The 27,557-nt window shown below is 42.3% G+C and overlaps 2 protein-coding genes and 1 non-coding gene across 7 annotated transcripts in view; 1 reads left to right on the forward strand and 2 right to left on the reverse strand.

The window, feature by feature from the left end:
- Dnah11 (dynein axonemal heavy chain 11) overlaps positions 1-26,573 on the forward strand; it is a 297,877-nt gene extending 271,304 nt beyond the window's left edge. Inside the window, exons 74-82 of the mRNA XM_052184825.1 lie at positions 762-989; positions 6,299-6,490; positions 12,420-12,539; positions 17,454-17,696; positions 20,737-20,919; positions 21,010-21,125; positions 24,181-24,293; positions 24,719-24,859; positions 26,140-26,573. Of these exons, the coding sequence (XP_052040785.1) occupies positions 762-989; positions 6,299-6,490; positions 12,420-12,539; positions 17,454-17,696; positions 20,737-20,919; positions 21,010-21,125; positions 24,181-24,293; positions 24,719-24,859; positions 26,140-26,387 (1,584 nt within the window). The 3' untranslated portion in view covers positions 26,388-26,573. The remainder of the gene's footprint in view (positions 1-761; positions 990-6,298; positions 6,491-12,419; positions 12,540-17,453; positions 17,697-20,736; positions 20,920-21,009; positions 21,126-24,180; positions 24,294-24,718; positions 24,860-26,139) is intronic.
- Positions 15,111-15,217, reverse strand: LOC127688282 (U6 spliceosomal RNA). Its single transcript, XR_007978666.1, has one exon. It is a non-coding gene; the product is annotated as a U6 spliceosomal RNA (small nuclear RNA).
- A 103-nt stretch (positions 26,574-26,676) lies between the features above and the next one.
- The window catches only part of Cdca7l (cell division cycle associated 7 like), a 33,862-nt gene continuing 32,981 nt past the window's right edge, over positions 26,677-27,557 (reverse strand). For 3 of the 5 annotated variants that reach the window (XM_052184828.1, XM_052184827.1, XM_052184826.1), the window contains exon 10: positions 26,677-27,288. In XM_052184828.1, the coding sequence (XP_052040788.1) occupies positions 27,258-27,288 (31 nt within the window). In that variant the 3' untranslated portion in view covers positions 26,677-27,257. The remainder of the gene's footprint in view (positions 27,289-27,557) is intronic. The other 2 variants (XM_052184830.1, XM_052184829.1) reach the window with 1 other exon arrangement.

The raw sequence follows: 27,557 nt of genomic DNA on the forward strand, positions 1-27,557 counted from the left end.
TACATACTACAGGCACGAATAAATTAAAGAGCATTGAAAGATCAAATTTGTAATTCATGAGACTGAAAGCAAAAAATCATTCTCTCTGTATGTGTGTGTGTATGTGTGTGTGTGTGTGAGAAAGAGAGAGAGAGAGAGAGAGAGAGAACAAGTAAAGAAGACATGTGTCTTTGAGGGAGGGGTAAATTTATTGGCTGGGATTTAAGAAATAGAGTATGTTAGGAATACACAGAACATCTTACAAAGTGAGTACAGCTCTCTCTTTTTCCCTTACATCATTTGAGTCTACATGCTAATAGAGGACATTTCCAAATGAAGTAAGGGATCAGGTTCTTTTATGACTGTTAGAGCTTATATTTAATTAAGCTAACCCAGATATGTCTCAGCAATTGGGGTTGAACTTAGCAAAGTTGTAGGGAGAAGTGATTGGTGGGTCACTGTGTGAAATAGGTCACATGGACTGGGGCTGTGGCTTTATAATGACAACCAACAGTTGTTTTACAGGATTCAGCATGTTCAGTGTCCCAATCTGTCTGGGTGTTTGCTTTTCTTTTTCTGGATAAAAACAAAGGAGCAGGGCATGATACTTTTAAATCTAACACTGGGAAGCTGAGGCAGACAGATCTCTATGAATTTGAGGCCAGAAACATGTCACACTTCTCTAGTTGGCAACATGTTCATATATAGGAAAAAGTTCTAGTACCATAATTCAGGTCCTATAGAGAGATGCCACAAGAGTCACAAGCCCTGCTGTCTTACAGAATGTTCATCTGGTAGCCAAGTGGCTGGGGACTCTGGAGAGACTCCTTGAAAAATTCAGTCAAGGAAGCCACCCGGATTATAGGGTGTTCCTGAGTGCTGAGACTGTACCTTCCCAACACGAGCCCATCATCCCTCAAGGCCTCCTGGAAAATTCCATCAAGATCACTAATGAGCCCCCCACAGGAATGCTGGCCAACCTACATGCCGCTCTGTACAACTTTGACCAGGTAAGAAAGTAGATGCAGCCTGTCTATCAACAAAGCTGGTGTCTTCTCAGGAGATGGCAGGGCCTTCCTCAACCCACGTGTCTTATTTAGAAGTGAAATATCTGTGTGTGTGTGTGTGTGTGTGTGTGTGTGTGTGCGTGCGCGCGCGCGCGCTCGCTCATGTGCACACATGTGCTTGTGGGCATTACTTTTTGTCTTTTTAAACTGGTATATGTTGACTATGTATAAAGTAATGGGTTTCATTGTGACATGCTCATGCATGTATTAGTGTACAGTGATGATATCCATTCCTATCCCTAGTTACTCTTATTACTTTTCTTGTGCCCCCTCTTGCTGGTGCCCTTCCTCTTCCCCCTAATTCTATCTTCACATGTACAAGAATTCCCTGTTGCTATTTTAATGACTAGGAATACATCTATGTTTCACCTAAAATTAAGAAAATATAGCACGGACCTAGGTAACTTTGAGACCCTGCTATCTGATGTGTTTGGTACCATGTCAGTATGATGCTGTAGACTTGGCTATGATTTTATATCCAAGATAAACCCTATAGTAGGGATTTGTCACCTGACGAGAAGCAACTGAAGAGTTAAGAGTTTATCTTAGCTCACAGTTTAGGGTGACACCCTCCATGGTGGCAGGGAAGGCATGGTAACTGGGGTTCCAGCCATTACCCCAGAGGCTTGTTTTTGGCCTCCTTAATATGTGGCAGGGTCAGAAAGAAAAGTGAAGGGGAGGAAGAGATGGAAGGAGGGATGGAGGGAGAAAGGTAGGCATCTGAGGAACCAAGGTTGGGCTATAATGTTCAAGGCCTACCCCCTGGTGAGCCACTTCCTCCCACCGTGCTTCACTTTCCCAATGGTCCATAACCTCCCCAAATAACATCGCCACGAGCAACTGGGCACTAAAACACAGAAGCCCATGCAGTGCATTTCTCAGTGAAACGTTAGTGTTCTTATATTTTTTTTCTTCCCAAATAATAGCATATGCAAATTAATATTAATACAATTACAATCATTTTCTTCACCCAAATTGTTATATCTCGATGGCATTGCTCTGCATTGCTGTTCCTCTAACTTTGAGGAAAGCTTTGAAAAATAGCCCTAAGAAAGAAGGATGATTTGTTGATGAATACTGGATGCACTGTGTACTGGTTGGTTTTGTGTGTCAACTTGACACAAGCTGGAGTTATTACAGAGAAAGGAGCTTCATTTGAGGAAATGCCTCCATGAGATCCAGCTGTGGGGCATTTTCTCAATTAGTGATCAAAGTGGGAGGGCCCCTTGTGGGTGGAGCCATCTCTGGGCTGGTATTCTTGGGTTCTATAAGAGAGCAGGCTGAGCAAGCCAGGGGAAGCAAGCCAGTAAGCAACATCCCTCCATGGCCTCTGCATCAGCTCCTGCTTCCTGACCTGCTTGAGTTCCAGTCCTGACTTCCTTTGGTGATCAACAGCAGTGTGGCAGTGTAAGCGGAATAAACCCTTTCCTCCCCAACTTGCTTCTTGGTCATGATTTTTGTGCAGGAATAGAAACTCTGACTAAGACACACTGTTAGGAATATTATTTTTTATAAAGCACACCAACATGCTTAACTTTCTTCTTGTACTTTTAGGGTCAATACCAAATTCGTTGAGGGAATAATACTGAATGGCTTCATCTAGAGTAAAATGTTGATGAATATAGTTGCTATTTACTTAAATAAGTAATTTATAGCACAGTATAAAGAAGACTGTGTAAACAGCAGGCACTCAAAAAATCTTGTTGAATATGTTAAATATTTGCAAGGTGTCGCTGTTTCTAAAAATATGCATACAATGGGAATTTGATGTAGTTACAAACTTATACAGTCCTCTGAGACACTTGTCCTTATACATAAAAATAAACCTTTTATTAAAAAATATGCTTCTGTTTAGTAATCCTTTGGCTTTTGGGTGAAAAGGGTATGTCTTAGAGTTCCTATTGCTGTGAAGAGATGTCATGACTAAGGCAAATCTTTTTTTTATAGTTAAATTATAAATATTTATTTCATTCTATAAAAATATTTTCATTACAAAGTTGATTGTGAAATTGTTAGAAAATATACAAGTGTAAAATGATCGAAGTCAAAAAGACCCAGAGACGGCTGGGTTTAGATGAATGTTTCCTCATCTTTAATGTCACACCGTGGACACCAACATCCTACTAGTTATATTTCCATATAAGCAGAACTTTATTATATCGCCTTAGGGTTTGCTATTACATCATAGCACAGGTCATCTACTAATTCCCTGTTCATTCACATTAAGATGCTACCAACCAAACAGCTTTTAGCTCAAGGCTATCTGCCTTTGGAGATGTCATAAAGAACTGCCATTCAAGCGGACAGTGGTGGCACACGCCCTTAATCCCAGCGCTTGGGAGGCAGAGGCAGGTGGATTCAAGGCCAGCCTGGTCTAGAGTGAGTTCCAGGACAGCCAGGGCTATACAGAGAAACCCTGTCTCGGAAAATCAAAAACAAAACAAAACAAACAAGAACTGCCATTTGGGTTCTTTTCACACAAACAGACCATGTTGTTTTTAGAGCTAGAGTACAGATTCCTTTTTCTGAGAAATGTGCCTGTACAGACAGAAGATGGGTACCAGCTACACGATGTGACAGATCAATTATGGTACCTGTTTCCTGTTAACAATTCTAATTGTGTAGTTTTTCTCTTCCTTTCTTCCTTCCTTCCTTTCTCTCTTTCCTTTCCTTTCCTTTCCCTTCATGGTACCCGTTTCCTGTTAACAATCCTAGTTGTACAGTTTTTTTCTTCCTTCCTTCCTTCCTTCCTTCCTTCCTTCCTTCCTTCCTTCCTTCCTTCCCTCCCTCCTTCCTTTCTTCCCTCCCTCCCTTCTCTCCCCTTCCCTTCCCTCCTCCCTTTCCTTTCCTTTCCCTCCCCCTCCCCTTTCCCTTCCCTTCACCTCTCTCCCTCCCTCCTTCCCTTCCTCCCTCCCTCCTTCCCTCCTTCCTTCCTTCCTTCCTTCCTTCCTTCCTTCCTGAATTTCTACTTTGTGTCTTCTTGGCATGGTTTTGTGTAGGCTTGCCTTAACTTCCTGTGTAGCTGAGGCACTGTTGGACTTTTCATCTTCCTGCCTCTGCCACCCACACTCTGGGATGACGGGCTGCACCACCATGCCCTGTTCTCACTGTGCTGGGGATGAAATCCCGAGCTTTGTGCAATATAGGCGAGCATTCTGTCAATTGGACTGCGCCCCAGCCTGGCTCTTTTCTGATGTTCATTTGCTCATAAGTTGTGGTATAAATCTGCTATTGTTCAAAACATGGAATGGGCAGGACCACACTGTCAGACATGCCTGGCTCATGTTTTCTTCCTATAATGCTTATGCTGGTACAATATAACCCAATAGGCACAGGCTTTTTTTTTTTTTTTTTTAACACTGAAGATAAAACTAAGTTGCATATGATAATAGACTGAATTACTGTACTTTGTGTAGTACCTTGGGTTTTTATGTGATTAATACAACTGGCTACTTAGTATCTTGTTAGATTGTGGTTCTGATATGAAATTTCAAAAATAGTATGTTTCTTAGAAATACTTACAGGTAACATTTTTTACAGCCTTAAAAATTATAGCATTTATCTTCTTTTACCATCTTGCCTTTATTTTTTTATTTATTTATTTTATTGTGTTTAGTTGTGGAAATTTTTATTTTTGGTTATCACACAGCTTTGATCCACATGAACCACCTAAAAATAGTCTAATTTAGTGCAACTGAAGAGAGCCTCTTGGCTCTGAACTATATGTCGCCAGGCGATTATGAAACTATATTTAGTGAAGCCAATTCTGCTGCAGGTATTATTAGCAGAGGGGGAACACTTCCCTGGTGATGGCCCATGGCAGCAAACCCAACCCAGAAGTCCCCTGGGAGGCCAGACATAGATTTCTCTCAGTGTTCCTAATAGCCTTGGTATGTGGCCAAAGTGATTAGAGCCATTTTAAATATGAACTGGGTGTGGTGGGGCATCTGGAAGGAGAGTAGACAGGAAGATTCAGCCTGGGCCCTACCCTTGGCTTATCTTTCTTGTTTGAATTTGAGAATGGCTAGAGTACTTCTTAGAAGTAGATCTGATGTTTCCTGCCTTGGTATTGGCCACTGATAGGTGCCTTAGCTGTGTCAATGTGGCTTACTAGGACCCAGCCTCCTCTCCTAAAATACAGAAATCTTGCATATCTAGTCCATACACTGAGCTCCATAGACCACTCAGTCATTTCAACAATTATTCTTCCTCAGTTCATTGGAAGGTCATGTGTCCTGGGTTAATTAAGGTATGGACTAAACTGCCATGAAACAGAGAAGCAGGACTGGAAATCAAGCTGAGCACTGGAGTGCTGGCATGCATGAGTGAGGTCCCTACCCTAGGTTCAAACCCTAGGAACACATAATAAACGCACACAGAATCAGATTATAGTGACTACAGCAAGACAGGCCGGTGCTCTCACACCACACCCTGCTGATGTGTGCCCCCACCACACCTGACTGGAAGGTGCCAGGCTTGCCTAGTCATCATTGTCACAGGAAAAAAGTGGTGATGTGGACAAGCCAAGTCTTTATCTTAAGCAAATGACACGGAAGGGAAATTATGCCAATAACTTCTGCTCAAAATCTGCCAGTAAAACCTTGGTTTTATGGCTCCCATGGCTTCAGAAGAGGTTTGGGAACCTCTTTCAGTGGGTGACCATGTGCACAGATGATCTTAGTCAGCATGGAACTGGGAAGAATGAGGAATGGGGACTGCCTAGAATTCTCCTAATGATGGCTCTAAGATTATGTCATCCAAAGTTTTCTGTTTTCCAGGGGAAAGATATTAGAAATATTAGCACCCCTAAAATGAGGGGCCTTATTTTCTAGAGAACCTAGAGATATTAAGGAGGAATACAAGATGGGGGTATTGCTTTGTCAGGAGAGTGCACAAAAGTCTGAGACTGATCCCCCATACCTGCTAAAGCAGGTACAAGAGGCACAGTCCTATAACCTCAGCATTTGGGAGACTAGGGCAGGCAGATCTGGAGTTCAAGGGTATTCATGCCTACATAACAAAGTCCTGGCTAGCCTGGAATATATGAGAGACTATCTCAAAAAGAAAAAAAAAAACCCAAAAAACAAAAAACTTTCTCTTACTTTTCAGGAAAGCCAAATAAATGGTCTCCACTTGCCTTGGACAAATGGCTGACTATTCTGAAGCCATTCACAGGGGTAACAGGAATCCAGGCCTGTGCCCTCACACACTGTATGGACGGTTAATCAGCCACGTCTTGTCTTTCCTCTCAGGATACACTTGAGATGTGCTCCAAGGATCAGGAGTTTAAAAGCATCCTCTTCTCTCTGTGCTACTTCCATGCCTGCGTGGCCGGGAGACTGAGGTTTGGTCCCCAGGGCTGGAGCCGAAGCTATCCTTTCAGTCCGGGAGACCTGAACATCTGCACCAACATCCTCTACAACTACTTAGAGGCAAACCCTAACGTAAGTGCTGTGGTCATTAACCCCTTCCAAGCAGTGCGTGGAGTCTGCCAGTCTTTGGGTTCTAACAGAATGGGCCAGCTTTCTCTTTTGAAGCTATTATTGAAACAGCCAACACTACATAAGTGTTGTCTGTCAAGTGTGAAAATAAACCAGAGTCAAGATTTTCATAATACAGGTCAAACTAGTTCTACACCAGTAGCTTAATGCAAAAAAAAAAAAAATGTCCTTCATTATGTTAACAAAAACAGTGGTTTACATGTGCATCTATGCCAGATTCATTAGGCAGGTAATGAAGCATTTGCACAAATGTAATTACATCTAGCAGTTCTGACAGTTCATAACACTGCATTAATAATCACCACAATTAGTTTTGATGATGGAAGCAATTTACAGTGCGTCACATGTATCAATAATGGTGCGTTTCCTGCATATGTCATTATTATGTATTAGAAATGCCACCTTGTTGTGACTTTCTCGGTAATGTTCACCTTGATTTGAAGTTAAAGGGAGATGGATGATTGTATCAGGGAACTAAAATGCATTTGCAGACGGGGTATGGGAAAGCCTCATCAAGAACAGTTGTGTAAACTCTCAAACCATGAGACTGGGCTGCAGAAGAGAAGATTAGTTCCTATGGAGGGCTGAGCCAGCATCATGTCCACAAGGGAACTTTTCCTATTAAGTGACATCAGCAGATATGTTTATCAAACCAATAGAAGGCTATCTATAACGTACGTGCCTTTATAGACTCCTATCCATGTTTCTAGTGAAACTACGGCTTCTTGCTCTTTTGGTAACCACTGGTACAAGTTTTCCATGGTGTTTTCTTAGGTTTGTGAGGCAGCTTGAGTGCCATGACAGTATACACACACAACATATATCAGGGGTGACTTCTCCCCAGAGGCATATTCTGAGTGTGTTATTTCAAAGTAAATGGGTTTTATATGGTTTCTGATCGGTGGTCCCATCCTTTTTCCTTCTTTGATTGGTTAACTTGGTTGGTTTTATTTTGTATATTTTACTTTATTTTATTATTATAACTGTTATTATTATTATCAATTATTATTTTAGTATTAGAGATTGAATTTAAGGCTCCATACACGCTAGGCAAGGGCATTACCACTGAGATACATACTCAACCCTACTCTAAGATAGGGTTTTACTATGTTGGTTGTCCAGGTTGACTTTGAACTCACTCTATAGCCCAGGCTGGCTTGAATGTGAGGTTCTCTTGCCTCAGGCTCCTGGGTAGCTAAGATTATAGGCTCAACTCTACCAGGCCCAGCGGAACTCAGCATGTTTTGTCTAAACTATTAAACACACATGATTGTTCTAACAGTTCTAAAGGAAGAAACAGACCAGTTAATACTTCCACTGATGTCTTTTGTGACTGTCCATGAGTCTGGACCCAGGTGGGCAGTCCTCTGTCAGCTGAGCTCTGTATACAGTCGAGGCAGACAAGGAGGAGAGAAAGGAGGGAAGGTTGGGCTGGTCTCCAGCCTTCACAGCAGCACCACGATTGGTTGGGTCAACTGCACTGTGACCTGCTGTTCCTTCTGTTGCTGCAGGGTCAACACAGCTATACATGTTTAACCTGTCATGTCTCTGATATATTGACCAAAGTAATTTGCTGTTACAGGAACTTTTCCTGTAACATTACATCAGGGTAGAGAGGGTCTGTAATTGGACAAGGAAAAAGGGGGCAGAGCTAGGAGTTGCAGAGGAAGGGTGCTGCAGGAGAGGTCTCCCCAGAAGTTAATGAACAATGGCTTGTGACTTTTTTTTTTCTGTGTTTCATAAGGTTAAAAATATTGGGATAAGACTTTTATCATTGTAAATTGACACTTTGTGAGCTTAATATACACAAATCTAATTGGCTAACTAATTAAACATTAAAAGTCATGTACTACTAGATAATTTGGGTATTGAGAACTGGTAGCCCATGGGGTGTATGGGGTTTGCACTGAAGTGAGATCTTGTGAGACCCTGTCGAGACAATGGTGTTGTAACTACCAATGTGGATACCAGAGCAGGAACGTGGCTTGCAGGGGTAGGAGAGTTGGTGAGAGTGGCCGAAACCACTCGAAAGAGTCTGTGGTGATGTCGGGTGCTGCCACAGAGAGTTTTCGGGGCTGATCTTTTTAAATATTTCCACAACAATTTGCCACATATTACAATGCAAGTTATCAAGTTCTAGAAATAAATTTAACATGCACATACTATTTGGTTGTACAAGATGTTCTTGAATTAGGTATATTTCTGTTGCTGAAATAAAACTCTGTGGCCAATATAGCTCTTGAAGAAACAAGTTTATTTTGCCTTACGGTCCTAAAAGATTAAGAGTCCTTGTCTCCAGAGACAGCATGGCAGAGGTAGAAGGCATTGCTACAGAGGCAGGAAGCTGAGAGATCACATCTCAACATGAGCATGAAGCAGAAAATGAAGACTGGAGACAGGCAAGGTTTTTAATCTCAAAGCTCACCCCCAGAAATCCAGTGGTGTTACTCCCTCCAGCAGGGCTAGACTGCGTAAACCTCCCCTAACAGCATTATCAACTAGAGGTCAAGTATTTAAATTCTGGAGACTGTGAGGGACATTTCTCATTCAAACTACCACAGCTCTTTACAATACAGTGGTATTAAAAGACAGTGGTTGTGGGTTTAGGAGACAGCTCAACCACTGAAGTGCTTGCTTGCTACATGAGGGCCCAAGTTCTGCTCCTCAGTGTAAGTATAAGAAGCGACATGCCTATGATCATGGTGCTGGAAAGGCTAGGCAGGTAGATGTCTAGAGCTCCTTTAGTCAGCTGATCTATGAGCTACAAGCTAAGTGAGAGCCCCTGGCTTTAAGGGAAAACATCATGGTAAAATAAATAATTGAGAATACCTGCTTTTAACCTCTGGTCTCTACATGTGTACATGTATGTGCAAACTGCACACACCTGTGTCCAACATGTCCTTCCCCTCACAAGGTTTTTTAAAGAACAAAGATTAAGCTTGGGAGAAAGAATAAATAAATGCTTCGAAGAAAGAATCAATAATTGAAAAGAACAGACATAGCTGATTAAAATTATGAGGGAAGTACATATTGACTACTGAAACGCAGAGCATTCATTCATTCTGAATGGGAAAAAGAAGTATGGCTGTTCCTATCCAATTCTGTTCTGTAGAAGGCATCTGTGGCATGGCAGGGAGGGCTCTGTAGTCTAGCTGCTTCTTGCATTTCTCATTCCTATCAAACCAGCTTAAGAGAAAGACACATTTTAGGTTCATTTCTTCAAATTCGTATGAATTGTAGCAAGTACATTGGAATGGCCTCAGCAATTTGACTTGTTCCGTTCTGTCACATCATACCACTGGGAAGGCTATAATTACGATTTTACTTGAACCGTCGGGAAGCAATAGACTGCCACCGGGGGTACAAAGGTTCCTGTCTAGAAAGGCTTCATCACAAACTGGCATGTTTTGCAAACCCAGAGGAAGAGAAGGGGTAGCAGAGAGAGGCTTGAACTCCATGAAGCCAGCAAAGGAGGAGATAGAGTGAATAAAACATCGAATGGTAGTCACTACTCTCAGAAAAGCCTTGTGCTCAGTCTTTGCAAAACTGATGGGAATCAAATAGACTTCAAATATAAATTGTCTGAGTCACACAGTAAAGACTTTAGATGAGGCAATGAGTCGTGGGGTGGGGTATCAACTAGACTGAGATGCCGGAAGCTCAATAGAACTGCCTCCTTCAGTTTGATTGACAGGTTGAGCTGTGGGCATGCCTTGGAGGCATCTCCTTAACTGCTAATTGATGGGGGTGGGGATTCAGCCCTACTGTGGGCCAAGCTACCCTTAGGCAGGTAGGCCTGGACTACATACCATTGGTAGCTGGGCAAGCCAGTAAGCAGCCTTACTGTATGATTTCTGTTTCAGATCCAGCCTTGGCTTCCCTCCATGGTAGAATATAACCTGAAGGCTTAATAAACCCTTTCAATCCCCCAAGTTAGATTTGGTCAATGTATTATTACAGAAATAAAAACAAAAGTAGGATTGGTAAAGATCTTTTCCCAATCTCTTGATTGCCATTTTGTCTTATTAACAGTGTCATTTGCCTTACAGAAGCTTTGCAATTTTATGAGGTCCTGTTTGTCAATTCTTGGACTTGAGCTTTGTACAGGAAGATAAGAATGGATCAATTTGCATTCTTTTACATGGTTCAACCAGCAGTTGAACCAGCACCATTTGTTGAAAGTGTTGTCTTTTTTCCACTGCATGGCTTTAGCTTCTTTGTCAAAGATCAAGTGACCATAGGTGTGTGGGTTCATTTCTGGGTCTTCAATTCTATTCCATTGATCTACCTGTCAGTTTTTATCACTATTGCTCTGTAGTACAGCTTGAGGTCAGGGATGGTGATTTCCCCAGATGTTCTTTTATTGTTGAGAATAGCTCTTGCTATCCTGCGTTTTTTGTTATTTGAGAATTGCTCTTTCTAACTCTATGAAGAACTGAGTTGGAATTTTGATGGATATTGCATTGAATCTGTAGATTGCTTTTGGCAAGATGGCCATTTTTACTATATTAATCCTGCCAATCCATGAGCATGGGAGATCTTTTCATCTTCTGAGGCCTTCTTCAATTTCTTTCTTCAGAGACGTGAAATTCTTGTCATACAGATCTTTCACTTGTTTGGTTAGAGTCACAAGATATTTTCTATTGTTTGTGACTATTGTGAACGGTGTCATTTCCCTAACTTCTTTTTCATCCCATTTATCCTTTGAGTATAGGAAGGTTACTGATTTGATTGAGTTAATTTTATGTCCAGCCAATTTGCTGGAGTTGTTTATCAGGTTTACAAGTTCTCTGGTGGAATTTTTGGGGTCACTTAAATACTACTATCATATCATCTGCAAATAGTGATATTTTTAACTTCTTCCTTTCCAATCTGTATCCCTTTGACCTCCTTTTGTTGTCTAATTGCTCTAGCTAGAACTTCAAGTATTATATTGAATAGAAAGTGAGAGAGCGAGCAGCCTTGTCTAGTCCTTGATTTTAATGGGAAAGGGGGCACCCTCATAGAGGCAGGGAGAGGGAAGAAGAGATAGAGGGCTTGTGGAGGGGAAACTGGGAAGGGGGATAACATTGAAATGTAAATTAATAAAATAACCAATAAAAATGAAAAAAAAAACTAAAGTAGAATAGCAGGCAAGACTGAAAACCTCTCGGCAAGCAACACATCAGGAGTTTTAGATGAAATTACAACATACAGCTGTCCCTCATAACCTGTTACAAAATGACTGTTTCCTCTAAAATCTTCAGTAAAGTGTGGTGTTGTCGAGCTTTGTCAAATTTATTAGAATACACTGAAAATAATTCTCCCAAGAAGTTCTACACAAAAACTTAAGATAGGTCCACACTGGTTTTAGCCTTGGCTGACGGTCATAATAGGGCAGTTGGGGTATAGGGGCTTGTACCCCTGGCTAGCCAGCTAGGGCAGATATTCTAGGCCTGGAAGTGAGCATTTGTGTGGCATGGTAGAGAATCTTAATTGTCAACTTTACACCATCTAGAAGCACCTGACATAGGAGTCTCAGTAAGGGACTATTTAGATTAGGTTGGCCTGTAAGTGTGTCTGTGGAGAATTATCTCAGCTGGGCTCATTGAGCTGGAAAGACGTGGCCTGCATGTTGGGAGCAGCATTGTTCTGTGGACCAGGCCCTGGGCTGTACAGTGGGTAGAGAGAGTAGACTGAGTATCAGTATGGCCACATTAAACTACTCACCTCTGATCTGTGGACATGGTGTGGTCAGGTGTGTCACCCGTCACCCTGACTATCCCAAAATGACGAACTTGAAATTGTACACTGGAGCTGCTGTTGCTTCTTTTTCGGTATTTTGTCACACCAACTGGAAAGGAAACTCTAAGGCATGTGTTTCCTCCCTCAGGTCCCATGGGAAGACCTCCGTTACCTCTTTGGGGAGATCATGTATGGAGGCCACATCACAGATGCCTGGGATCGCAGACTATGCCGGGTGTATCTAGAAGAATTCATTAGTCCACCTCTGGTAAGATATTTTAGAACTTATTTCACTGAGAAAAAAATTCCAATAAGACATTTTCAGATTATATTTTACTATATATGCAATTCTTTTTTTTTTATTATTCGATATAATTTATTTACATTTCAAATGATTTCCCCTTTTCTAGCCCCCCCACTCCCCGAAAGTCCCGCAAGCCCCCTTCTCTTCCCCTGTCCTCCCACCCACCCCTTCCCACTTCCCCGTTCTGGTTTTGCTGAATACTGTTTCACTGAGTCTTTCCAGAACCAGGGGCCACTCCTCCTTTCTTCTTGTACCTCATTTGATGTGTGGATTATGTTTTGGGTATTCCAGTTTTCTAGGTTAATATCCACTTATTAGTGAGTGCATACCATGATTCACCTTTTGAGTCTGGGTTACCTCACTTAGTATGATATTCTCTAGCTCCATCCATTTGCCTAAGAATTTCATGAATTCATTGTTTCTAATGGCTGAATAGTACTCCATTGTGTAGATATACCACATTTTTTGCATCCACTCTTCTGTTGAGGGATACCTGGGTTCTTTCCAGCATCTGGCAATTACAAATAGGGCTGCTATGAACATAGTAGAACATGTATCCTTATTACATGGTGGGGAGTCTTCTGGGTATATGCCCAGGAGTGGTATAGCAGGATCTTCTGGAAGTAAGGTGCCGAGTTTTCGGAGGAACCGCCAGACTGATTTCCAGAGTGGTTGTACCAATTTGCAACCCCACCAGCAGTGGAGGAGTGTTCCTCTTTCTCCACACCCTCTCCAACACCTGCTGTCTCCTGAATTTTTTATCTTAGCCATTCTGACTGGTGTAAGATGAAATCTTAGGGTTGTTTTGATTTGCATTTCCCTAATGACTAATGAAGTTGAGCATTTTTTAAGATGCTTCTCCGCCATCCGAAGTTCTTCGGGTGAGAATTCTTTGTTTAACTCTGTACCCCATTTTTTAATAGGGTTGTTTGGTTTTCTGGAGTCTAACTTCTTGAGTTCTTTATATATATTGGATATTAGCCCTCTATCTGATGTAGGATTGGTAAAAATCTTTTCCCAATTTGTTGGTTGCCGATTTGTCCTCTTGATGGTGTCCTTTGCCTTACAGAAACTTTGTAATTTTATGAGGTCCCATTTGTCAATTCTTGCTCTTAGAGCATACGCTATTGGTGTTCTGTTCAGAAACTTTCTCCCTGTACCGATGTCCTCAAGGGTCTTCCCCAGTTTTTTTTCTATTAGCTTCAGAGTGTCTGGCTTTATGTGGAGGTCCTTGATCCATTTGGATTTGAGCTTAGTACAAGGAGACAAGGATGGATCAATTCGCATTCTTCTGCATGCTGACCTCCAGTTGAACCAGCACCATTTGTTGAAAAGGCTATCTTTTTTCCATTGGATGTTTTCAGCCTCTTTGTCGAGGATCAAGTGGCCATAGGTGTGTGGGTTCATTTCTGGATCTTCAATCCTGTTCCATTGATCCTCCTGCCTGTCACTGTACCAATACCATGCAGTTTTTAACACTATTGCTCTGTAGTATTGCTTGAGGTCAGGGATACTGATTCCCCCAGATTTCCTTTTGTTGCTGAGAATAGTTTTAGCTATCCTGGGTTTTTTGTTGTTCCAGATGAATTTGATAATTGCTCTTTCTAACTCTGTGAAGAATTGAGTTGGGATTTTAATGGGTATTGCATTGAATCTGTATAGTGCTTTAGGCAAAATGGCCATTTTAACTATATTGATTCTGCCGATCCATGAGCATGGGAGGTTTTCCCATTTTTTGAGGTCTTCTTCCATTTCCTTCTTCAGAGTCTTGAAGTTCTTGTCATACAGATCTTTCACATGTTTGGTAAGAGTCACCCCAAGATATTTTATACTGTTTGTGGCTATTGTGAAGGGGGTCATTTCCCTAATTTCTTTCTCAGCCTGCTTATCCTTTGAGTATAGGAAGGCCACTGATTTGCTTGAGTTGACTTTATAACCTGCCACTTTGCTGAAGTTGTTTATCAGCTGTAGGAGCTCTCTAGTGGAGTTCTTTGGGTCACTTAGGTAGACGATCATGTCGTCTGCAAATAATGATAGTTTGACTTCTTCCTTTCTAATTTGTATCCCTTTGACCTCCTTATGTTGTCGAATTGCCCGAGCTAGTACCTCAAGTACAATATTGAAAAGATAAGGAGAAAGGGGGCAGCCTTGTCTGGTCCCTGATTTCAGTGGGATTGCTTCAAGTTTCTCTCCATTTAGTTTGATGCTGGCTACCGGTTTGCTGTATATTGCTTTTACTATGTTTAGGTATGGGCCTTGAATTCCTGTTCTCTCCAAGACTTTAAGCATGAAGGGATGCTGAATTTTGTCAAATGCTTTTTCAGCATCCAATGAAATGACCATGTGGTTTTGTTCTTTGAGTTTGTTTATGTAGTGGATTGTATTGATGGATTTCCGTATATTGAACCAACCCTGCATTCCCGGGATAAAGCCTACTTGATCATGGTGGATGATCGTTTTGATGTGTTCTTGGATTCGGTTGGCAAGAATTTTATTGAGTATTTTTGCATCGATGTTCATAAGGGAAATTGGTCTAAAAATATGGAACGCTTCACGAATTTGCGTGTCATCCTTGCGCAGGGGCCATGCTAATCTTCTCTGTATCGTTCCAATTTTAGTATATGTGCTGCTGAAGCGAGCACTATATATGCAATTCTTAAATATTCCTAAGGTCTCTGGCCTTTTTATAAATATTCCTTTTGGAATGTTCATATTCCTATTCCTTTTGGAGGTGTGGGAAGTTGTTCCAATACCTGTGCATGCTAATGTCCAAAAGAAAGGTATAGTTGATAACACTTGGGTCCACTTAGCTTTAAAGAAAACCGAAACAACTTCTGTTTCTTTTATGTTAAGGTTTTACTTGAGAGATTCTTGTCGGTCTGTCTGTCTGTTTGTCTGTCTGCCTGTCTGCCTGCCTATCTGCCTCTGAATAGATAATGATTGTTAACTCCTATGTGCACTTGAGTTCAGAACTTTGAGTTTGATCACATTTAAATTTCACTAGTCTTTATAAGTAAATAGGAAATGATCAATATGGACAGAGCAAGTCTGGGATAAACAAGTCTGGTAAACCCTGGTCAATGGGCTTACATTTATGTCTAGCACTATGAAAGGTTAAACAATATGAGACTACTCCTGGTGCAAAATGGAAATATAAATGCTGACTTAAATATCAGATATGCCCCTAGCAATCAGAGACAACAGCTAAGAAATCCTATCAAGCTCACAGGGTTTTTATGCCATCAAGGACTGTGTGTAGGTGCTGGAGAGATGGCTCAGCAGTTAAGAGTACTGACTGTTCTTCGAAGTCGTGCTTCAAATCCCAGCAACCACACAGTGGCTCACAACCATCTGTAACAAGATTTGATACCCTCTTCTGGAGTGTCTGAAGACAGCTACAGTGTACTTACATATAATTAATAAATAAATCTTAAAAAAAAAGGACTGTATATATATATAAGATCATAGCTACCTCATTGAGTTCCAATGAAGGTTTTCTATGTCCAACGTGATTTGTATTGGGTGATTAACCCAAATTCCTAACTGGATAAATGAAACTCTCCAGGCAACAGTGAAGAGATGTAGTTCAGGATACATAATAGCAGACAGATTTTTTCAGAAAATGATTTACCAGGTATAGGCAAAAAAAAATTGATTTAAAAAAAAAGCATTCCCTGGTACACTTAAATGCATGTGGAAACAGAATTCATGGTACCAAGAGACCGGGAAAATCAAGAGGTGTTAATGGTGCCTGAGAATCATCTGGGAGAGAGGAATGTGAAATGAAGTAGCTAGAATCTCCTAAGCACTTGACAGTTTGTCATTGGACAGACTCAGGTCCATAAATTCTTTGCTTATATTTTGAATATTACTTTCTAATGTGCAGATTTGTTATTTTACCTTAGTAGTTTATAAAATATCCCTCTACAGGGAGTGCCCACTCTTCCTGAGGCCCCAGTGAAGTAGAAGGGCGACTAGAGTCGTTACTGTGGCCTTTCATTCACCAGGAAATCGTGTCCTGAGCACTTGTCCCATCCATGGATCTGAACAGCAGTAACATAGACTTTGCCCTGTTTTGCCCAAGGTCCTGGGTAGGGAGCACTAATCTCACTCAATGTAATATGGCCTATAAAGCAGAAGTTATCCCAACCTTCTGTTTGTAAAGTTTGTCTGTTATCACATGATTTGGAGTAGCATCGTGTGAATATGACACCAGGTACATTGGCTTTTCACTGCTGTGACAAAAGAGCTTTAAAGGGAAGAAGTGAGTCTGGATTATGTTAGTCCATGGTCAAGCGGTTCCACTAAGAGGAAAGTTATGGCAGAAGAAAGCAGAGACAGAGGACCTTAGGAACACACTCTTGAAATAAAACACCTGCAAATGGCATACTTCCTTCAACTAAGCTACCCATCCTAGAGTTTCCAGAACTTTCTAAAATAGCACTGTCATCTGAAGATGAAGCCGTTTAATATATGAACATGGGGAACATCTTATATCATAACACTAGGGAATTGTATACTAGCATTACTAAAATTAGTTCTGAATTAAGTTTAAATTTAAAACACCTACTTGGTCAAATTAATGGCAAGACACCTTGACTTCTTCGCTGGGAGATAGGAATTTTTGAGAATCAGAAGTTGGAACATGAAGCATTTGCTAATAGGCTGTGATGATGCAGCAATGTTTACTTATTCATAATATGTGTGTACCTCACACTACCCCAAACACATTGTAAGTTACTGTCCCATAGGAGCATTTTGGAGTCTGGCATCTACCTAGCATTACTGTGGGACATTTTTTGCTAGTGTTCTGTGTTCAGGAAGTGACGATGATGCCTACCTAGCTCTGGAATAACTGACGTTTCTTTATGGTTAAAGATTGAGGATGGACTCATGCTGGCACCAGGATTTGCAGCCCCTCCCTACTCAGATTACTGTGGCTATCACCAGTACATAGAGGACACGTTGCCTCCTGAAAGCCCGGCACTGTATGGTCTCCACCCCAATGCTGAAATAGAGTTACTAACAGTGACATCCAACACACTCTTCAGAACTCTGCTGGAGATGCAACCCAGAAATGCAGTCAGCCAAGAGGAACTGGGGCAGTCCACAGAAGACAAGGTAAGAAGGCCTTTCTTGTTATCTTCTTTAAAGTGAAGTGCACTAGTCTCAGTTATTAGTCTAAGTTAAGCTTTATATACGCCGACAGGCAGATAGCTGCCACCCAGATCAAGGTGTAAACATTTCTATCTGCCCAGGGTACTCATGCTCTTTGTAAGGAATACTTCTTGCTCCCCAAAGGTAAGCGATATCCTGACCTTCATAATCAAATTGCCAGGCTCCTGACTCCACAGTAAATTTGTGAGAGTCACCTCTTTGTTCAGATACCAATGGATCATTCTTGTTTTGTGCTCTATCATAGGAATGTGATTTTACTGTGGGTATCTTTAAGTGACTTGGGTTTGTTTTACTGTTATAAATGTTACAACTATAACCATGACCATGACCCCAACCCCACATAATCCTTTGTCAAAAGACAAACATTGACTTCCAAGCGGTTGGTAATCTGTCATTCTTTGTGCTCAGAAATGGGATCGCCAGATCATAGGTCTGAGTCTCCAGATACAATGCCTCCTTTAGTCTGTTAAGGATGAGCGGACTCTGAGTGTTTATAACTTATAACTTTCCTTGCCTGGGTCATGAGCCTCTCTTCACATGCAAGATGGCCTCTGGAATTTTTGCTTGTTCCACTTTCCTCTCTCCTTTTATACCAACTCTTTATTCTACATGAATATTCTCTGTCAGATGTATGAATTGAATTACAGACATAATCTCCAAATCAATGGCTGGTCCTTCACCATGGGGGAAGGGACACAAGGGGTAGAGCAGGCCATATTTAGGAGTGGGTATCTGGAAGCTAGAAGAATTCAGGTGTTCTGCTCTATGCCTCTCCACCATACTCCTTTGAGATAGGGCCTCACTGACCTGGAGCCTGACTGGCAACCAGCAAATCCCAGCGATTCTCCTGTCTCTGCCTTCTGTGGTGCTAGGGTTATGCACACGCAGCCTTTTATGTGGGCGTAGAGATCCGAATTCAGGACACCTGTCTGTGCAGCCATTATTCTCACCCACTGGCCACACTCCAGCCCTAGCCCTTCACTTTTGCTGTATTTCTTGCTGTTATTTTGTTATTTTTCCCTTTTATATATGTCTTTTTTTTTCTTTTCTTTTTTTTTCTATATTCTTTGTTTACATTCCAAAGGATTTCCCCTTTCCTGGTTCCCCCCTCCCCATATGTCCCATAAGCCTTCCTCTCTCCACCCATTCTCCAATCACCTCCCTCCTTTTTCTCTGTCCTGGTTCTCCCCTACAATGCTGGATCAAGCCTTTCCTGGATCAGGGCCCTCTCCTTACTTCTTCATGGGATTCATTTATTATGCTAATTGTGTCTTGGGTATTCAGAGCTTCTGGGCTAATTAATATATTAATTATAAAGATTTTTATATATTCCACTATATAGAATGATGGAAATGGAAAATGGTATTTCTTACATTAAAATCTTGTTCTCGTCACTTTAAACCCCGAATAGATCACCCTTGCCAAACAAATGAGCTGTTATTCTTCTCAAAATTATTAATCAAGGTGTGACTGCCCAAGATTCAGGATGTTCAAATGACACTTGTTAGCATGAACTCTAAGTCCCAGCATATGGCCAGACTATTTCTTGTATTTTTTAAAATAAGGTCATTCATTGGCCTACTCATAACTTCAAAGAAATTGTACATGTTGCTTACCCTGTATACAAACATCTTTTCTACAAGAATACTATATCTTTAGCAAGATGAACAAGGAAACATCTTTCCCTGTGGGAAGATGTACAACATTCATAGAAGTAGAGGGGTGGATGACAGACATTCAACGTAGGGTTTTGTATTTCCAATCTTTCCACGAGGGAAGCCAATCACAAAACCAGAAAATGCAGTACACGTAGAGAACAGGGTGCCTCAGTACCCACCCAGGTCAGAGCTCATAGCCAAGACCAGTTATTAGGTACCAGACAATAAAGATCATACTTTTCCCAGGGCTATTTAACACACAAGGGTTTGGAGAGGAATTAGAATCTAGTCCAGCTGAGGAGACTTGTCAAGACTCAACAGGTAGGGGGAGGAAAGGTCAGGGAAGGACATGAAACCTGGCTGAGTCTAAAGCCATACTGCCATCTAATGACAGGGCTGTTGCACACTGCCTACTCTGAATACAGCAGCAGTTCCTGAGCATGAGGTTGGCACCACTGAGACTCATCCTGAGAAATGAAGGGAAATGGGAAAGCTGCCGGAGGATAAAGGTCCTTTCCTCCCCTCACCCTTCATTTTTACTTTTGGCTCTTGAAGGCAGGGTCTCACTGCATATCTCAGGCTGGATTTGAACTTATGACCCTTCTTTCTCGGTCTCATGAAGGCTAGAATTATAGGAAAGTATTCCCCAATCATCTGCCTCTAGATAGTTGCATGCTAGCTCAGTATAACTACTGATAGACGTGCACATTCTCAGACCAACAGTCATGTTCTACTCTCTCATCTTTACCTTTGCACACAAATGTCATTTAGTTGGTAATTCTTCTACTCCTTGAAATTGTCCATAGCAGGATCTAGCGGAGGGGGGTGCCTAGTGCTGATGCAGCAGCTCTGAGCAGCTAGCAACAGACCAGCGGTTGTAGACATCTTTGGGAGCTGTGTGGCCTGAGACTTCAAAAAGTATAGTTACCATGTTAGTTAGGGATTTACTGCTGTGAAGAAGACACCACAACCACCGCAACTTTTGTAAAAGAAAGCATTTAACTAGGGCTGGCTTACATTTCAGAGGTTGAGTTCATTATTGTCATGGTGGGGAGCATGGCTGCCCAGACAACGGGAGAAGAAGCCCAGAGTTTCACAACTGGATTGCAGGCAGCATGAAAAGAATAGACTCCGGGCCTGGCTTGAGCAGTCGAAACCTCAAAGCTCATCCCCAATGACACACTTCCTCCTACAAGGTCACACCTAATAGTGCCACACTACCTATGAGTCTATGGGGGCCATTCTCATTCAAATCACCACAGTCACCAGGAACAAAAAGAAAAAAGAAGAGAAATAAAGTCTCTGCATATTTTAATGTTTTTAAGGTTAAGAATATCTTGGACGACATTTTGGAGAGACTTCCAGAAGAGTTCAACATGGCAGAGATAATGCAAAAGAACCCAAATAGAAGCCCGTATGTTCTCGTTTGCTTTCAAGAGTGTGAGAGGATGAACATTCTCATCCGAGAAATCCGTGTGTCGCTTCAACACTTAGACCTTGGTTTGAAGGTAGACTTACAAGTGGAACAAGTGTGTGTGTGTGGGGGGGGGTGCTCACCACACTGAAAGGTATTCATGATGGTCTTTTCTCTGTGCAAGGGAGAGTTGATGTTATCCCCTGACGTGGAAACCCAGCTGTCTGACCTAAGTTATGACCGGGTCCCAGACACGTGGAACAAATTGGCATATCCATCTACTTATGGCCTGGCCCAGTGGTAAGCAACTGTCTCTACTGCCATTGACAACTGTAAACATCAGCACAGGGTCAGCCTGTCCTTCCCCATTCTTCCTACGAGAACCCCTGCTCCATGACCTTCATCTTGTAGACTACCAATTTCACCTGAGTTCCTCTGGTATTTAGCTCAAGTTAGTTCACATAGACCAGACCAAGAATCAAATTCTTTCTTGTGTATTAGGTAACTACTCTTTGACAAAATACCTGATTTTCTAGTATTCATTTTTTTTTTCATCTGAAAAAAGTATAAGCAAAGTTTCCTCACTGATTTAAAATCCTACAAGCTACTTGAGTTTGGGTATTGGCCTTTTCTTGCCTTTATTTTCCAAACCAGTAATTACTAAGGCACTCATAAATGGCTTTAGACAGTGAGAAGCAGAAACTGAGATGGCTGAAGGCTGATGCTTTATCCCTACCTGTCCTGTGGCCTTAGTGGACAATTCAGAAAGCATCACATGACTATCTACTCCTCTTGCATGCTGACATTCCTTGTCCTGCATCTTTTCCTGAGTTGGAATCTATCTGGAAGGTGCCATTAGAATTCCAAATGACAGCATGTTGGGACCCTGCCTGTCTTGGTTTCTTTTCCTGTTGCTCCCAGGAAAGGTTGGTTTGCTTTATAGCTCATGGTTCCAGTCATCATCCACCATTTGAAGGGAGCCTCGGTGACAGCAGCTTAGTTAGCTGGTAGCATGCAAGAGTCAAGAGGCAGAGCAAGGGGTGCCAGTGCTAAGCTCATTCGCCATTTATAAAGTTGAGGGTCCCAACTCAGGGAATGACAGTCACCCATACTTATAGTATGTTTTCTCATATCAATTAACCTAATAAAGATAATCCTTTAACAGGCATTTCTAGAGGTTAAATCAATCCATAGGTGGTATCTGTGGGTTTGTTTCCTAGGTGATCCCAGACTGTTGAGAATTAGCACTATTACAGTCTCTGAAGAAGCCAACTGTTAGCCAACAGGAATGGGGGCTGCTCTGGTTTGCTTTCTGTGGTTGTGATTAAACAACAGCCAAAAGCAATTGGGAAGGAGGGTTTACTCACCCCAGCTTACAGTTATAGGGATCAGTTATCACTGCGAAGTGTCTCAGCATATCTGGAGGCAGGAACCACAGCAGAGACCATGGAGCATCACTGCTTACTAGCTTACTCCCTTCACTCAGCCGAGTAGCTTGCACAGCTCAGGCCCACCTACTAGGGAGGATAGGTGTCTCCCCTGACGCAGACCCTTCTGTGTTAATTAGCAATCAAGACAGTGCCCAGCGGACATGTCCACAGGCCAGTGTGATCTAGGCAAGTCCTCATTTTCCTCCCAGGTGACTATAGATTGCATCCCCGGTGACACAGAGGTGAACACGGGGCAGTTCAGTTGGATGACATCCAAAGGACAGCAAATAACCACCCAGGAGAGTGAGCACAGACTCAGTAGTCTTATAAATATGTAAGAGCTGGCTCTACCTACCCAGAAATGGAGGATTTGCATTTAGTTGCTTTATGATAAGATTGGGTTTTTTCCCCATCACCTTATTTTGTCCTAGCTTGTTTCTAACCTTTTCTAACTTGTTGGTTTAATTTTCTTGATTATTCTTTTCTCTCTGTACTGTTCCTAGAGAGGGCCCTTTACAAAGACTAAACTCTCCAAGCACAACCTAAGTCAACACTTTCCAGAGACCTCTCAACCAACCTCTGAGGATGAGCTGCCTTCTAGATTCATCCTTTTGTTCTGCTCATCAATCTGTTAGCTCAGAAATGCTTTTCCCATCTTGCTCTGAAATTTTCTTTTTCACATAATATAAACAAAGATTAGGGCTTGAGAGATGGCCCAGAGGTTAAGAGCTCTTTCAGAAGTCATGGGTTCAATTCCCAGCACCTACGTGGCAGCTCACAACTATCTATAACTCCAGGATATATCACCTTCACACAGGTATACGTGCAGGCTAAACAGCAATGCACATAACACATAAATTACACACATATGAATTATATGAATTATAAATATATATACACATATGTATATATATATATTTAAACTTGGAAAGTTTAGTGTGTGTATGTATGTATGTATGTAACATGTATACATACATATACACACACACACACATACATACATAAACTAAGAGGCCATCAGATCCTTTGGAACTAGAGTTACATACAAAGTTACAAACCATCACACAGATGCTAGGAACTGAATCTGAGTCCTCAGAAAGAGCAGATAAGTGCTTTTACTTGCTGAGCCATTTCTTCAGGTCTTCCCACCATGCATGCCTTTTCTTTCTTCTTTTTTTTTTTTTTTTGGTTTTGGTTTTTCAAAACAGGGTTTCTCTGTGTAGCTCCAGCTATCCTGGAACTCACTCTGTAGACTAGGCTGGCCTCGAACTCAGAAATCTGCCTGCCTCTGCCTCCCAAGTGCTGGGATTAAAGGCGTGTTGCCACCACCACCCGGCTCATGCATGCCATCTTAACCTTAACATTTCTTTACACTCTAAAACCAGTTTTCAACCGAACATCCCTAGAGGTTTCTACCTTCCAGGATATGGCAGGTAGTGGTGAATATTTTTTTAGAAGACTTTATCTTCCCCTTTCAAGTAATTAGTCTGTGTGGGACAAACACTTATCTCATACTCTTTACATTGGCTATACCTTTCCTAGCAACTCTGGTATTCTAATAGTGATGTGCACTCATGTACTCCAAAGCATTCCAACTGTGTCCTACAGAATGGTGATGTTTGCTAACCCTCCTCAGAAGGCTTTTGTATACCATCTAAATAACACCTGTGTCAAGAGCCGCTGGCCATGTTGCCCGTTGTCTCCTGTTCCAGTGCTGACAGGAATGAGAGCTGCAGGTATAACCTCTAGCAGGAAGAAACCAGTCCTGTGAAGAGGCACCACCTTGTGAGACATCAGAGGTGGTTCTTTTCCCTACTTACCCTGGTGACCCCCACCACCCCTAAAACCAGCACTACCCCATCTTCCTGGAAGAGGTCTACTTTACTAAAACATCAGATCATTCCTTCCTACCTCCCATTAACCAGGTTTAACGACCTCCTCTTACGATGCCGGGAACTGGATACTTGGACGCAAGACCTCACCCTTCCAGCTGTTGTGTGGCTTTCTGGGTTCTTTAACCCTCAATCTTTCTTAACAGGTATGGCTGGAGGCAAGGGATGGGGGTGGGGGGGGAGTGTCACACTCCTGGCAGAAGTCCTGCCTGGCTTTACCTGTGACACCTTCCTGTCCTTCTCCACCAGTCTTTGAACAATCATTTCAAAGCAGGGGCAGCAATGAGGGTTCTAGGAAGGAGAGATCCCCCCCAACTCTCTGTCAGCATAGCTGCAGTAGCAGGGTATGTCCCAGAGAAAAGCCACTGTCACTGTCACACTGAAGGTGCACAGGCAACTCAAAAGCAAATGGCAGTTTGCTGCTCCCGTATATCCTCAGTTGTGACCATAGAGGGCAAACTGGTCCTGCAACTAGCTCTAACCTACAACACCCCATGGGATACTGTGGGCTATCGGGACCCTATAAGCAGGTTTTTACCTTCTTCAATTCCTCTTCCTTTTCCTCCCAAAGCAATCATGCAGACCATGGCTCGGAAAAACGAGTGGCCACTGGACAGAATGTGTTTGACTATAGATGTTACTAAAAAAACAAAGGAAGATTATGGCCACCCCCCCAGAGAAGGTGCATACCTTCATGGGCTCCACCTGGAAGGTGAGTCCCCCTAACGAATGCATGGGAACTGCATTAGGTACAAGCCGGTCCCTGTCCTTCAACACCTACCAGGATGATCACCTTGTTCTGATTTAAATATCCAAGTGTACTACAAATGTATAATGTGAGCCAAACTATGCGGCACACGGGGTGATGGCTGTCACTTTAAACTGTACATACGTTGTCAGCTGGCGTTAAAACTTCAGGAACTTAAGTCCCACATGTAATCCACAGCATTTTGCTTTTTCTGTCTTAGTCAGGATTTTACTGCTGTGAACAGACAGCATGACCAAGGCAACATTATAAGAACAACATTTAACTGGGGCTGGCTTACAGGTTCAGAGATTCAGTCCATTATCATCAAGGTGGGAACATGGCAGTATCTAGGCAGGCATGGTGCAGGAGGAGCTGAGAGTTCTACAGCTTCATATGAAGGCTGCTAGCAGAATACTGACTTCCAGGCAGCTAGGAATAGGGTATTAAAGCCCACGCCCACAGTGACACACCCACTCCAACAAGGCCACACCTCCAAATACTGCTACTCCTGGGCCAAGCATATACAAACCATCACAACTACCATCAATTCAAAACCTGCCGTCAGCCCTTAAGCTGTTATTACATGCAGAGGTCAAAGGACAACTTTCAAGAGTTAGTTTTTTCTTTCCATCTTGTTTATAAAGCAGCATCTTTGTGCTATTTCCTCCATACCCCATACGCCAGGCTAGCCCGCAAGATTGGCTTTCCTAGAATACACTCATTACACATGCTATTTCCACATCTAGCTTTCAATATGGACTCAGGGGATCAAACTCATGTGGTCAGGTTGCCAACACCTTTTTCCCATTGAGCCTTCTTGGCAGCCCCAGCCCTCTGCTTTCTAAAAGCTCTCAGCAAATCTACTCCAGTATTCTGCTCCTGGGTGTCTTCCAAAGCCAGAAGATACCGCTGATACTGCTATGTATTCACCTGCAGCCGCACACTCACACTGAAGCAAAGGCTAGAGCTCAGTTTTCTCAAGGCTGGGTAGGGAATGACCCAAACTTGCTCCAAGCTTGTTAAGTGCAGTGGGAAAGGATGTTAAGAGAGTTGTATGTTTCTTCCATGGGTTTGAATTCGTCCTGAATTTGATCTTATAAAGCAGTTAAACCATTAAACATCTCAAACCGCACGTGGACTCCACAGACAGGTGACAACATGGTAAAAGTGGAACATTTATTGCATTGAACAATTAGAGCATCAGAACCAGCATGCCAGTTACACAGCTGTTGTCTTCGCCACAGGTGCCAGGTGGGACATCCAGTCAGGAGCTCTCGCTGATGCCCGCCTTAAGGAGTTGACATCCTTGATGCCCGTCATCTTTGCCAAAGCCGTACCCGTGGACAGACAAGAAATTAAGCATGCCTATGAATGCCCCGTTTACAAAACCAAAGCGAGAGGCCCCACTTATGTGTGGACATTCAGACTAAGGAGCAAAGACAGAATAGCTAAGTGGGTACTGGCAGGCGTGGCTCTACTGCTGGAAGCATAAACGGCCTCTGTACTATAACTCGCGGTCCTCAAGCTTCAGCCAGACACTGCGAGCATGTTTTAGTAATGGGGATATACATTCTTTTGCTAGAGAATTATTCTTTGAGGAGGGAGAATAATCACAGTACACAAGGACCAAACACTAAACACCTATAAGGGATGAATACTTATTGATTTTAGCTTCCCCCAACACCCATTCAAAACACCATGGCTTATCTTGTATCCCTAAGTTTTGGAAACAATGCAGTATGTGTTCTCTAAAAAGCAAAATCTCTAAAAAACCTTTTGAAAAAACATAGAAGCAGCAGGTTCCAGGCAGGTCCTGAAGGAAGAGGCGAGCACACTGAGGCCTCCAGTGTCTGTTTCTGTCATCTCTTAATTAAAAAGGACACCTTACTCACAGTGTGTCGTTAATTGCACTTGGCAGTTTAGAGTAACATTCTTCAAATTTCTAATGACCCAGAATTCAATACCCAGAGCACAATAAACTATCAGGTTTGAGCTGTGGTCACTCGGGAGGCAAAGCAACAGGCTCTGTGGGAAGGGAGTGACCATGGGTGGAGCTGTTAGCTTACCTGAGCATTAACTCTGCCCCATTCAAATTGTGCTTTTAAATCTTCAGCAGACACTTGTAACAATACAGGTCTGTGCAGGTACATATACAGATTTCTCTGCTTCCCTATTTTTCCTGAGAAATCTTTTTAAGCATATAAACATTTTTTTTTAGAACAACAGTAGTAGAACCAGTAAATTCTAGAATCAAGCATCTTATAAGGCTGGCACCAAGAGCAGACTTGTTCTGTGGGACTCCGCCTGGTAAGTTCGAGCGATCCGTCTCCTCTCGACTGTCTTCTACAGCTGCTTCTGTAAGCTAAACGACAGACGGACAGACGGAGAAGTGTCTGTAAGGAGCATGGAAACAGCGCTCTAGGCTAAGGTGGTCCCATGTGCGTTTCCGCACACTTCCACACTTCAGAGTTCCTTACACAACCTGACAGTTGCTAACTGGGGCCCACCTTGCCCAGTTGCACACTGTTCAACTCTCTGCTCTTCAGGGCACTGGATGGAGGCCAGTGTTTTGGACTGTTCTCACAACATTTCTTTTGCACCATAAGTGTTGGTTTGAGCCACTGTGGAGTTGAGTCCTCTATAACAAAGGTAGGAATTCTCT

Source organism: Apodemus sylvaticus, chromosome 6, assembly GCF_947179515.1.
Source record: "Apodemus sylvaticus chromosome 6, mApoSyl1.1, whole genome shotgun sequence".
NCBI classification, from domain to species: Eukaryota; Metazoa; Chordata; class Mammalia; order Rodentia; family Muridae; genus Apodemus; species Apodemus sylvaticus.